Genomic DNA, 12,831 nt, shown 5'->3' on the forward strand with positions numbered 1-12,831 from the left:
GGATTGATTGGTATCCAGTTATGAGGAGACAGAGGAGGTGAGGCTTTCAGCCAGAGGTCCTCAGGCCCTAGCTATATCTATAAAGGCAGGTTGCAGATTATTGCTCTCCTGTTGGCTCATAAATCTTGAGATTTGGGCAGCACAGATTTAACTGCAGTTGCATATTACTATTTTCCTGGGTCTGTGCTACAGCTTGATGCCTAGGGCATTCTCTCAAAGTGCAAGAGATATGGGTATAAATTCCCTCAGAAGCAGAGAAGGGATTTAAGGTTTCTCCTTGCTGGGGATACTGAAAGCGAGGCAGAAAGAAGAACCTCCTCCCAAAAAAAGAAGAAAAAAGGGAAGAAAAAAAAAGTGAACTACTGCCAGCAGTCCTTTCAAAGAAATGTGCCCTTCAGGCAGCTGTGTTTGAATGCACAGCTGAAGTGTCCAGATGCAAGAGTGGGTTCTTGGTAGTGAATCAAAGTCCACAGACACCTAAAAGCAATGATGTGATGAAAAATGTGCTCTGCGAGCAAAGTAAAATTTAAAAGACATCGTTCTCCTCAGCACTCCCTTGTAGCTCCCTGACTGGCACTCTGACCACTTTGAAACACATCTCCAGTCAGCAAGCTCAGATGTCTGACTTGTATTTTGGATGCTGCTTCTGAACTGAAGTGGCTAACTTTTAAACTTTTAAACTTTAAGAACTTTGTTGCTCAATGGCACAACAGCTTTATCCCATTTTAGATTTGACCTTATTTTTTCAGAAGCGTATTTTCAAAGAGAATGCTAGACAATAAAGTCAAAAGTCTTTGGCTGTCAGCAAGTTGCTAATTTTTACTAGATTTTACAGGAATATGAATGAACAATGCTTGAGCCCTGAAGAATTAATGAAATTCTATTAAAATTAACACAGAATTAGCATTTCAGAAGGTGATTTATTGGTACCTAGGTATGGTGAAACATGAAGTAAACATGTCAAGACAGCTGACAGTTTATGCTCTTTATTTTAAAGCAGATGGATGACCACCATTTATAAAATACAGCAAAATAAACAATTCCAGTCAGATGCAAAATGAGCCATCTCTTCAAACAGCAGACTGGTTTGGTGTTGGTATGCCATCATAATCATCCGAATAGTGTTGATATTGGTCAGTGAGAAGAGGCTGATGCAGCTCATCTTTATTTTTCTTAACACGTACAATACATGCAGCAGCAGCAAAAATAATTGCAATGAGAACCAGTGCAGTCACTATTGCAATAGTTATCATCTCTGTAACACGGAGAGCCTGCCCTATAAGAGAGAAAACATGAGGAAAACTTATTAAAAGTGAGTATCAAGTCTACAGTGAAACACTGGAGGGACAAATCAAAGCTCAGTGCCTATCATTATTCAATGAGTCACGAAGTACAGCTAGCTGAAGTTTTTGGTTGATAGTATTTGTTCCAAAATAGGAGAAAATTTCAGTCTCTGTTGTTATCACATAGAAATGTGCCCAAAGCTTTCTTACACTCTCTCATTTGTGAGGGATTTGCATTGTCCCTAAAGATGTAAGAAATATGATACAGGATTAAGGATCTGTGCGAAGTTTAGATTCAAATGAGAACTTCTCCAAATTTTGAAGTGGATATTGGAAACTCTGTGGAGAAACAGAATGAATCTGTACTAAATCCCAAATACAAGTAATTTGGAAAGTCAGACAAGAAAAGAGAAAGACCTTAACAAAGGTACCAAATTTTGTTAGTGTAATTTGAACTAACTTTCTAGATGAAATATAAGCCTAAAGGGAGAAAAGCATGATGAGAAAACAAGAAATATCTAGGTTTAACGGTTTACCTGGCCATTCAACTTCATAGCTGTATCCCAGGTTTTCTGGTGCTGTTACAAACATTTCATTATTGGTAACTGGAGGCCAAAAAGGCACCATATTATACTGCCGGTTATGTCCGATAGGGGCATTCTCCAGTGGGTATGTTGAGATATCTAAATTGGAAAGTCAAAGCACACTTCTATAAACAAATAAAATCAAAATCCTTTTTTCATGTTTCTATGCCAACAGTACGTCAGGCTTTTGAGTATCTCTACTGTTATATTCCTAACCTACTCAGAAAGGATCTTTCAAAAATCCTTCAAAGAGAAGAATTGTTTCTCTAGGGTTCTCTAGTATGGAAAAATCCAGAATGGAGGGCTCAGCTCTTTCTGAAAGCTAAACTCACTAATGATACCTCTACCTTTTTTTTTTTTTTTTTCTCCTAAAGAAAGAAAAAAAATCTCAAGTATTTAAAAAAATTTGACCTGTGTTAGACTTTTTTATTTTAATGCAGAAAGGGAAAAATACCTATAGGGAAGCTCTAAACTTTTTTTGCAATCATCTGGCTTTGTTCATTCAGCAGTGATGAAGACTTCTCTCATGCTGTTCAGGAGGGCAGCTGATATGAACTCCAGTAGAAGCTTTTTGCAATTTTACGGTGAATCAGAAGAAAGTCAGCTGAAGYAAAAAAAGAACCCCTCCCCAAATCCCCCAAAACTCCATTTTGGTAAGATGACGCAAAAGCTTGTGACAGATCACGTAAATACCACAGGGGTATACAATTGCTTCTCTGATGGTTTGTGTGGGAAAGTCCATGCTGCAGGTTGCGGAAACTATGTAAAGAAATTGTTGTGCAACAACAGCTGCAATATGTAGGAGGAGGAGGGGTGGGCTGGATTGTCCTAAAGGAACACAATCTCTGCTTTGTGCAGACCAGTGCAAAGCCTTCTCTCCTCATGCCGTTCTGCCTGCCTGCCTCCCCCTTTCCTTTCTTCTTTCCTTCCTCCTTTTTTTTTTTCAAAGTCAAAAAGACAAGGACAGAAACAGAGACTATCCTTGCATGCATGTGGAAATGAAGAATGGCAGTAGTAAAACACAAAGGTGGTCAGAATGACTCGCAAGAACGTGCATTTAATCTCATTAGACAAGAAGCACTGATATTTTGTCTGCACAGTGACTAAACGACCATGAAGAATTTGGGGCTCCCATGGTTACTCTGTGTGTGCTCTACAAAAGATAGTGACTTTGAAGATCTTACTTTTTTCAATTATACTTGGCATCCCCAGCTGAGTCCCTTCACAGAGAGCTACTTGGAAATGGATGTCAACTGATGTTAGATGTGGAAGAGAGATTGCTTGTTATTACTCAGTCTGTAGTAACTTTACTAACTTTAAAAATTCCAATCTTCCCTCCTAACCTTAGGAATATCTTGCTGTCCTACAAGAAGCAACTAAGTACTTGTGGCTGCAAACATCAAGGGCTGCCAATCCCTCCTGTGTCCATGCAGGCGTCTTACCAGCAGAGTGCCTTCTCAGCCACTCATCAAAAAGAGCATCTGTAAATGTGTGCAGGAGGACAAAAATGGGATCATTCGGTGATAAATGGGTTTGCCCTCCTGTCCCATTCAGAAATAGATGAGCCAAGTTGTGAAGACTGCGAACTGCTGGGTCATATTTTCCCGAAGGATCACTGTACCCTATATATGCAAAGAGGAACACAAAATCACAGTGAAGATTTTATTTAGGAACTGCAATCCTAGTTGGATACTTTGTTCCCTGAAAGTCTGTCATGTTGTTCTGTTGCCTTGCTTTACATAACTGAGTAGCTAATTCTCTGCCTATTGGCATTTGAGAGATGTGTTTGCTATTTCCCTAGCACACATAAATTTCAGATTAAAAAAGCTTTTACAGGGGAATGCTAAGAACGTGCAGTGCAAGGCTGCTAGGATCTAACATGATGCTAACCAAAATATACTGCCTCATAACATGAGAGTAAAGGTGTATATTTAGGATATATATCTCTCTGAGCATAACTGAAAATAGCTGCCTGCATTTTCTAACTACTGGCATAAATGTGAAAATGTTGCCATCTATTCTTATAGGCCAACTGTTATCTTTCCACACATCTTCTCCATTTTTACTGCCAACACACTTCAGAAAGCTTCACGTGCCCTGCTTTCTCATTGCACATTACCTCCATAACTTTGCTAGCACCCACCAGCTGGAAATCCTGAAGTCAGGAGGTCATGATCTGAAGTATCATGAAATGTTCCCATGTTTTCAAGCTCTGGCCAAACTCTTCAGAGAGAGGTTCACACAGTAAGGTTGCTAAAGCTAAAGGTAAACTCATAACACCTACGTATTGATAGCCCATTTTTCAAAAGTACTAAGCATCCAAAGTTTTCATATATACTTAAAGGCTGGTCCAAATTCTTGATTTTGTTCTCCTAGAGAGACAAAATGAATCAGATCATCCCCTGTTATGACTGATGCTGCTTCAGAAGAGCTAGTGGATCTACTGGAGGTCTGATGGGGAGCTGAACTGCCATTTGGTAATCTTTTTTTGGGGGTACTAGTCTTGCCTGGAAATAAGCCTGAAGTATTTAAATGCAGAAAAAGTCAGCAGAGTACTGGCTGAACACTGTGGATCCAATATGCAGGTTGATTTCTGTATTTGGATATGCATGTGGAATGCCAGTGACTGAAAATTTCATTTTAAATGTGTAGAGCTTAGAGAGGAAGAATAGAGTTATATGGTCCAATAGAAAAGAGCTGATGTACTCCCTGGTTAATCTTTTCACCGAGTTCAACTACTACTTCAATACAATTTCAGTGAGCATTGCCTATATTTACTTTTTTTTAAAAAAAAAAAAACTTTAATCCAGATACCAGATTAAATAAACAATAAACACCTGTTTACCTGGCTTAAGAATGATAACATATCTGCATCATTCCACAGGCAAGGGCAGTTTGTTCTCAGCAGCAGCAACCTATTACTGTATTCAGGGRATGATCTTAGCTGCACCAAGTTTCTACTTAGCATTCCAATGACAGAATTTTGAGACTTGTATGTATTTTAGAAGCAGACATAAGCTATAAATAGAGAGTAATTCACACAAATTAAGAAAGCTTATTTCCACCTAATATTAAGCTAGCAAGAACAATGAATTCTCTGTGTCCAGCAGATTGTCTCCAAGCTCTTATTTCTCAACAGAAGATAGGCTAGCCTGCTCCCCTGGCTTATTTGGAGTTTTATCCAGGTACTTTTGTTTGTCATGCCTACCTTCTACTGTGTTACGGAAACTGTCTGTTGAGTTGGAATAGAAAGGAGGAGTGTCAAATACGCCAACTTCCAAACACAGAGCAATGTCCTCAGGCTCTGGAAGACGCTGTACCATAGGCCGGGCAACATTTCCAGCAGGATTTCTTCGGATGGGACCACCCTCAGTGCCTGGGGGTAGGGAGAAGAGAGAAAACAACAGTGAATGAAAAATAATAAGCCACAGAAGGCATCCTTCTAATGGTTTAATGATGAAGAAAAACCCTCACAGGCGACACTTAAACTGAAAGATCAGGTTCTCGTGTCAGGGAAAGAATCTGAATCTTGGTAGTGTCTCGTGTGCTTGATCTGCTGAAGCAATGATTTTTAAAAAGCATCTAGATGCTTCTCACTGGAACTTGAGATTCTGCCGCATGTAAGTGATCTGGGAAATTTTGCTGTAGTTCTTCAGTGTGACTGCTTGACAAGACCTAGGACAAAAATTTTGGTGTAGCTCAGGAAGGGAATATACAAATATAGTTGATTATGTAGGCAACTAACTCAGCACTGTGTTTTTCCCTCTATCTCTATGGAGAAGCTGAATTAAAGCTTGAGAGTGATGAATATGTGAGAGTCTTCTCAGGAATTGCAGTTCTTACAGCTGAGGTACCTTTCCTAGAATTCAGTTCTCTTCATATTCAAAAGCTATTCCTCATAGWTAACACAGCTGGTGTTATATCTTGTCCCTTTTGAAGCAGATATCATGAAGGTAATAAAYGGAGAAGTTAGAAGAAAACTTAAGCTTCAGTTAAGAACTGACATTACTAGGTCTAAATACTTATGGCACAAGTGATGTATAGATACTGCAAAAGGAGGAAAGTCAAAGTGTTTAACTCCTCCTATGTCATAAGCTTCTGATCAGATATTTAGCTGCATGGTGCCTCAGTGCAAGAGAGATGAAAGTTTGTCCCACCTAAGAGACTGATATATGAAATTTGGGTCAGGAATATTCAGAAACACTTTAAGACTTTTTGGCTGGAATCATTGTGTTCTAATGTAATCTACTTATTTACTATTAGAAGAAATTTCTYCATCATACTTACTGTTACAGATAGTTCCCAATGTGTCATAGTCTTCTATGTTTTCGCAGAGCACTCGCCATTGAGAAAAGATGGAGTTCTGACTGATAAGAGARATGTCAAAATTGCTTCTAGCTCCCATCAAGTCATCTGAGCAGATATCACAGGTATTTTGCCCGGTCGCAAAGTTCCAGTAGGGAAGTCCAAAAGTGGGGTCTTGCAGCATATTCTAAACCACATAAATGTGATGTTAGTGTAGGTTTTCCCTAGACAAGTTTAATATTTACTGCTGAAGTGATTTTCAAAAAWGGTTAAAAACATTATAAGACTTAGACAGAGTTCTGCTTCACAGAGGGAGGAAAGCTATGGAAAATCTATGCAATCCAAAAAAAAGCTTTCTGTAGTTTTTCACTTTGTTGCCTTCAACCATTCAACAGCACTGAGAGTCAGACTGTWGAACTGAGCCTTGGGCTCCCCACATGAATAAGACCACCTACAGTACATCTTCCATGAAGCCACGATTAGTAAGAAACATTACCTAATACTGATTTCCATTTTTTCCCTCTGCCAATCCACATCAGCAGCCTTTGTAGCACATAGAATAATTAAGTAAGCCAGTTGCTGAATGACTGAACAGATGTGATGACAAAGAAAATTGGCCCTTCAAATTGTCATTAGTGGTTGTAATTGAACAATTCTGGAGTATCCTTTGATTTCTAATGTTTATAAACCAGGATTTGCTGGCCAACCAAATTAGTTTATCTGTGATCTAGTTTGCTAACATAAACAAGAATATTTATTAAACTACGAAGAGCTAGAACTCCTCAGGGCTTCCACATAAAGAAATGTTACTAATGTCCATGGAAATTTTGTTTTTGAAGATAATTTGATTTAATGCCATTGGAGGTAATGGAAATATTTCAAGTGATTTCAAGGAATATTTAATTGCAATCTTCAAAACTTTCTCTGCTTTAAGAACGACAATTGATAAAGTAATCTATTCCTTTTAGGAACAGATCCACATAAGGAAAGAGGGGTGAGGGCAAGAACTTCTGGTTTATAGAATAAAATTTCACAAATCACTCATTTTTCTGATGAGTTACACAAACCATACAAATGAAATGTGGTTTTGAATCCACATGCCACATCTGTATTATTTTTCTTTAGAATATGTACTACTTTGATTAGTCTAACTTAAACAAGAGTTGGGGCTTCAATATTAAAAATAATACTAGCAATAATTTGTATTGATTTAATTAAATGTTTTCTGTTAAAAAGTTTAGAATTTGTACTAAGTTTTAAAGATGACTTAGATAAGGCTTATTTTCAATGACTCTGTTTCAAATGTTATTTTTATCATCTCTATATTAATGATGAAGACTTAAACCCACTATTAAGTTTGTTACATCTTTTGARATACTGAAAATAAACAAGAATTATTTCAACAGGTAGAAAGACCAGAAATATTTTTCTCTACTGCAATAGGGGGCAAAAGATGTTTTAACTGTACAAAGCACATGAACACAATGTTAAATGCTCAATGTTAAAGTAAGTTTTACCTGCATATCCCTTTCCAGCTGCAACAAATGGTACCTATGCCAAGTAACAAAAGCTGGTCCCTCATGAGAGAAATCAACTCCTCCGAAACTCTGCTGCCCTGTACCAAGGAAAGTCTTCCTCACAGAATAATAATGAGACCACACAAAGTAGTTATAAATGGAGACATTCTCAAACTGTGGTGTGTTGCCGTCAGGTCCAAATATTTCCTCACGTCTCCTCGTGGCTATAACAATGTCAGGGTGGATTGTCACCTTGGCTTGGTGTAAAGCATTCACAAAACGCCTCCTTTCTTCTGCGCTCAGGTCCAGAAGATTTCTCCTAACTGTGAGGATACAGAAGATGTTAACAAAGCAGTAGATGGTCCAGTCTGATCTTGTAAGACTGGTGTATTTATTCCTATTAATTCTAAGTGAGTCTCTTTCTTCAGGCAGGTCTCCAAYTTTTATTGGGACGATTCACAGACTGCTAAGTATGAATTGAAAATGTCACTTACTATCAGAAAGGCTAGGCAGGGTAAAAATAAAACCCAGCACCCTGAACATTTTAAGTGCTCAGGATTGTTACAAATTATTCTTTGTTCCTTTCAAAGAAATAAATAAAAAGGACAGTTCTTAGTTACAGAAACCTGGCAGAAGTTTGTGCAGAATACTTAGCATTTCTTGTGATAACACTTTAAGAAGAAAAGATCTTGACAGTTTAGTGAAAACATTTTCTAAAATACATTGCTGGTGCTTGAATCTTTGTATGGAAATGGTGAACTCACCAGTACATTGTGAATTTTGTGCTGTACAACAGCTCTCCTAAAAGTCATTACTTGCTATTATTAACAGTAGCCCCGTCCTAGTCCTTTTCATAGAATCATAGAATCAGCAGGGACCTCTGGAGATCATCCAGTCCAACCTCCCTGCTCAGCAGGGTCACCTACAGCATGGTACACAGGGTTGCATCCAGGCGGGCCTGGAAGATCTCCAGAGAAGGAGACTCCACAACCTCTCTGGGCAACCTGTGCCAGTGCTCCGTCACTCTCACAGGGAAGAAATTTCCCCTCACGGTCAGGCAGAACTGCCTGTGCTTCAATTTCTGCTCACTACCTCTTGTCCTGTCACATGGGACAACTGAAGAGAATTTGTCCCTGTCCCCTTGACACCCTCCTTTCAGGTACTTATACACATAAGTTTTTAGCAGGAAAGTGCCAAAGAGCTTTAAAATGTCATTATTTACAGTTTACAGATGGAGAAAGTGATGAACAAGGAAGGAAAATGACTTGTTGAGGTACCAGTATATCTGGAAGAAGAATGGAGTCCATGGCACCTCAGTCCCAGTCAAGTACTCTGTCATCTGGACTGAGAAGATTTCAAACTAAATTTAGGCTAAGCCACAGATAAAAGCCCTCATAGCTATTCTTCAACAGACATCCATTTTCATTACAAGGAATACTGTCAAATCCATAATCTCCCAAATGAGCGACAGATTCTATTGATATGAGAAGCAACAGAACTCTAGCATGAATTAGCATGAAATGTAAAAGCAAATTATATTTCACTATATAAAGGAAAGTGGATAGAGTCAGTGATATGTCAGCTTCACTGAAGTTTTATAGAAATATTTCGCCAAAGGCTGAATTTCACCTAGGAATTCTGTATTTTGATTTGTGTAATTTTCTGTTGTTGCAGTGCTTAACTGATATGCCAGYAGTGGTGACTGAGCATTTGTTGTTGTTGTCGTTAAGTTATACACTGAAAATAGCCATCTAATTTTGACTTGCATAGACATCTTAAACTTTTCATTTTTTCAAAAYATTTGTTCAACAACAAGAACAACAAAATTGGAACTATTATTCAGGTTAGATATGAATTTAAAAGGGTTGAAGATGCCAAACTACATTTTACAGCTATTTTATTTGTATATACCAACAGTAATCTTGTAATTATTTCTACAGTCTAAAGAGCTGGGACTAGCTTTATAAATGGGCAGTGTAGGTGACTTATTGGAAATCTAAGGTGAAATAAGAAGCTATTTTCCTATATTTAAACTCATATTGTGCATGATGAATCTAATTTCCTTAGCATTTTAGTGAGCAGATAGGAATTTAGTGAGAAGAGTAAAAAGCACTCTTGCGTGACCCAGAAAATTGGCTAAAGCTGTTTTTTGCCTATGCTCAGATTTACTTTACTAAACTTATGTATGTTAAAATTTCTTTCTTGGTTRTTTTTCAGAGTTCTCATCACTGTTGATGAGAATAGGCCGGATCAGCAGAAGGTGGAACCTGACATAACTGATCCAATTCATGAGCAATACTTTCTGTTTTCTAGCCTGCTTCTGAGAGCTCAGAGGACAAATAAAGTGCCAGGGTCTTTCCCCACACCCTAGGTTCAGTAGGTTTTTAGGAATTGAATGTAAAATTGTTGAATTATTAAGCTTTATTTTGCTAACCCTTGTTGGAACATGTCACTAGCATTACTCATCTGATGAAAATAATGAATGTTGATTTTTATTTCTGCAAGAAGCACTGCATGTTCATGCTAGATACTTGTTGTTTCTCATGCCAAAAGAATGCATTATTCATTTAGGGGTTATGGATTTTATAGGCTTTCAATAACACATTTAAACTTCCCCTAATAAACACTGAAATCTTATTAATTCAAATGACTTTGACTTAAGAACAAAGATATATTTTCAAGTCTGTTGGTCTTTTTCAATTTACTGGCAATATTCTATATTTTYCCTAGTCCTGCAGATAATTCATGAGCATTTCAAATATATCTAGATATTTGTATACTGATATTCTGGATTAAAGTGAAACAGGAGAGCTCTGAGAAAGGCCTAGGGAATCCCTGTACTGATTCATCCATATAGTTCATGAGTTAAGGTTTTTGAAGGCTTTGATAACAACTATGCAAGTAAAAATTTACAAAACCAGGTGCATAGGCTAGAGCTGTATTAAGGGATTTTGAATCAAAATAACTACTTTCGTGCTTAAAGTGTTTATAAGCTGTTTATCATGGTGTCTAGGTATACATTCTCATACATACTTACAACCGTGCATTTATGTCTATATAAATCATTTTACTCATAAGTAATTCCAAAGAATATAGATATTTAAACTGCATATGTTCTATTCTTCAACAGTCTTGGTACCAAACCTGCACTGCTCTTCTCCTCCCTTTTAACTAGTGGTAAATATAGGTTGTTGGTACACAAGCTAAACAGTTCAGCTTAATGACTTCTATTGCAACGTGCATTTCCCCCCAGAAAACATAAGGGGCATCTTATCTCTCAAGGAAATCAAACATTCCAAGTATACTTACAACAAGACACGGCCAAGAGTCAATGTTCAGGTCGTCTTTCCRATGTTCTTACCTATATTGGTTGGTTGGCTGCAGGTAGGTCCGCTCCAGCCCGGACGGCACGAGCCGCAGTTGTAGCCGGAGAAGTTACCGTTGCACCGGCAGGTCTGGTTGAAGAAGCGCAGGGGCCACCGCTCACGGTCGTCCCGCCCGTCGTGTACGTACTGGGGGCCGTGGGGCCGCGAGTCGGCCATCACCGGCACGCACCTGCCTCTCCCCGTGGACACGCCGCACTGGTCCGTGCCCGGCCCCAGCACGGGGAAATAGTCTGGGCAGCAGGCGCCGCTCCTCAGGGCCTCGACTGTGGCACACTGGCGGGGGAACTGGGCTCCCGCAGGGCTCGGGAGCAGTGGCGAGAGGAGGAGCAGCAGCACGGACAACCGCAAAGTCATCGCTCCCAGGAGCCAGGGTCGCCGGAGAGCCGAGGGTCAGCGCGCCGCGTCTCCAGCCTCGGGGCAGGCAGCAGCTCTGGCTAGCCCTGGGGATACAGAGAGCGGGAGAGGAGTAGCAGCGGGTGATACAAACTGCCACGCCACCCCTTCCACCCCACTTCTCTCCTTTCACGATCGGTCTTGAAAAGCGAGCAGCTCTGATGACCGAGTCCCATGTCCTTCCCTGCCTCGTAGTCAGGGCAGTAACCACCTGCAGCTGTGCCTATTCGTTGACCTCTGAGTACTTCCCACATGTTCATTCCTATCGTATCACTGCCGGGCAGGTTTACTTCRCTACCACAAAACAGCAAAACCTGTCTACGGCACCTGTACTTCAGCCTAAGTTTTTCTTCAGTTCATGCCTTTCTTTTCTGCGTTTATCTACCATGTCTTGCTCTGTACTTAGCATTCCCCCCTCGGTGCCCCCTTACTATTCTTGGTGCCAGATCCACTGAAAAGTTAAACTGCAAATCCTCATGAATGGCACCTCTTCGCTGTTTCTGGTACCTCTGCTCTGCTAAGATCCTTTTCTATCTTTGCATGTTCTGTAGCTCTGCCTACCCCTAAATAAGCAGTGCTRATTTCTTTCCTGTTTCAGTCTGCTTACTAATCCTCATTCTACCAACACAGTACGTCTTGGCCTCACCCTCTGTCTCCTACTAATCCCCTTTCTACTTCAGTGCATTTCCCTGGACTTTAAGTACTCCAACAGCACATGATTTCTTTCATGCTTATCTCCTTGTGATTTTACAAGTTTTAGCAAAGGTCAGAGACAAGTACTTGAATTCAAAACAGAACAACTGTGAAGGTGCTGTTTTATAATTTGCAAAGAAAGCTTCGTTTGAAAACAAAGAACACTTGGGAAGTTCACATTTGACAGACTTTTTTTAATAGTTCAAATGGTGTTCTCAAGAGCAGACCGAATTAGGAAACAAAGATATGTTATTCATAAAATAAAACTCTCCAATCTTAAACTTACAGCTTTCTGCTTAACTATTTGTTTTAATAAACAAATAAATAAACAATAGGAATAAAAGACAATAATYGTATTGGACTGTCCTCAAATGCTAAATTCTGAGCTGGTGCTGTGAAGGGTAATGAAATGAGAAAAAATAGGAAAAAAAAGTATCCAGAATGCTTCCCTGAGTAAAACTGACATCGTTCAAGGACTTGTTCTCCTTCAGATCCCCATATTTGCTGGCAAGAATGGTTTACAGCAAGAACATTTTGCCAAGAAAGACTGAAACGTCTTAACTGGCACCAAGACAACATATTAACATAGCTTCTGGGAAATTTTACACATGTCAGTTGGGACACATGCAACATAAATTTGCTGTTATCATATCAGAAGGTAAACCAGAGC

General features: G+C 39.3%; 1 protein-coding gene across 1 annotated transcript; it reads right to left on the minus strand.

The window, feature by feature from the left end:
• Window positions 1-1,070: 1,070 nt before the first annotated feature.
• Window positions 1,071-11,429, minus strand: TYRP1 (tyrosinase related protein 1). The gene is made up of 7 exons (XM_085307281.1): window positions 11,051-11,429; window positions 7,690-8,012; window positions 6,155-6,359; window positions 5,076-5,243; window positions 3,310-3,489; window positions 1,820-1,966; window positions 1,071-1,276 (listed from the first exon to the last, which is right to left on the minus strand). The coding sequence occupies exons 1-7, from the start codon at window positions 11,427-11,429 to the stop codon at window positions 1,071-1,073; spliced, it is 1,608 nt and encodes a 535-aa protein (XP_085163407.1).
• Between the last annotated feature and the right edge of the window lie 1,402 nt (window positions 11,430-12,831).

This window comes from Rhea americana, unplaced genomic scaffold, assembly GCF_003343005.1.
Source record: "Rhea americana isolate MKP2758 unplaced genomic scaffold, rheAme1 scaffold_103, whole genome shotgun sequence".
Lineage (NCBI taxonomy): Eukaryota > Metazoa > Chordata > Aves > Rheiformes > Rheidae > Rhea > Rhea americana.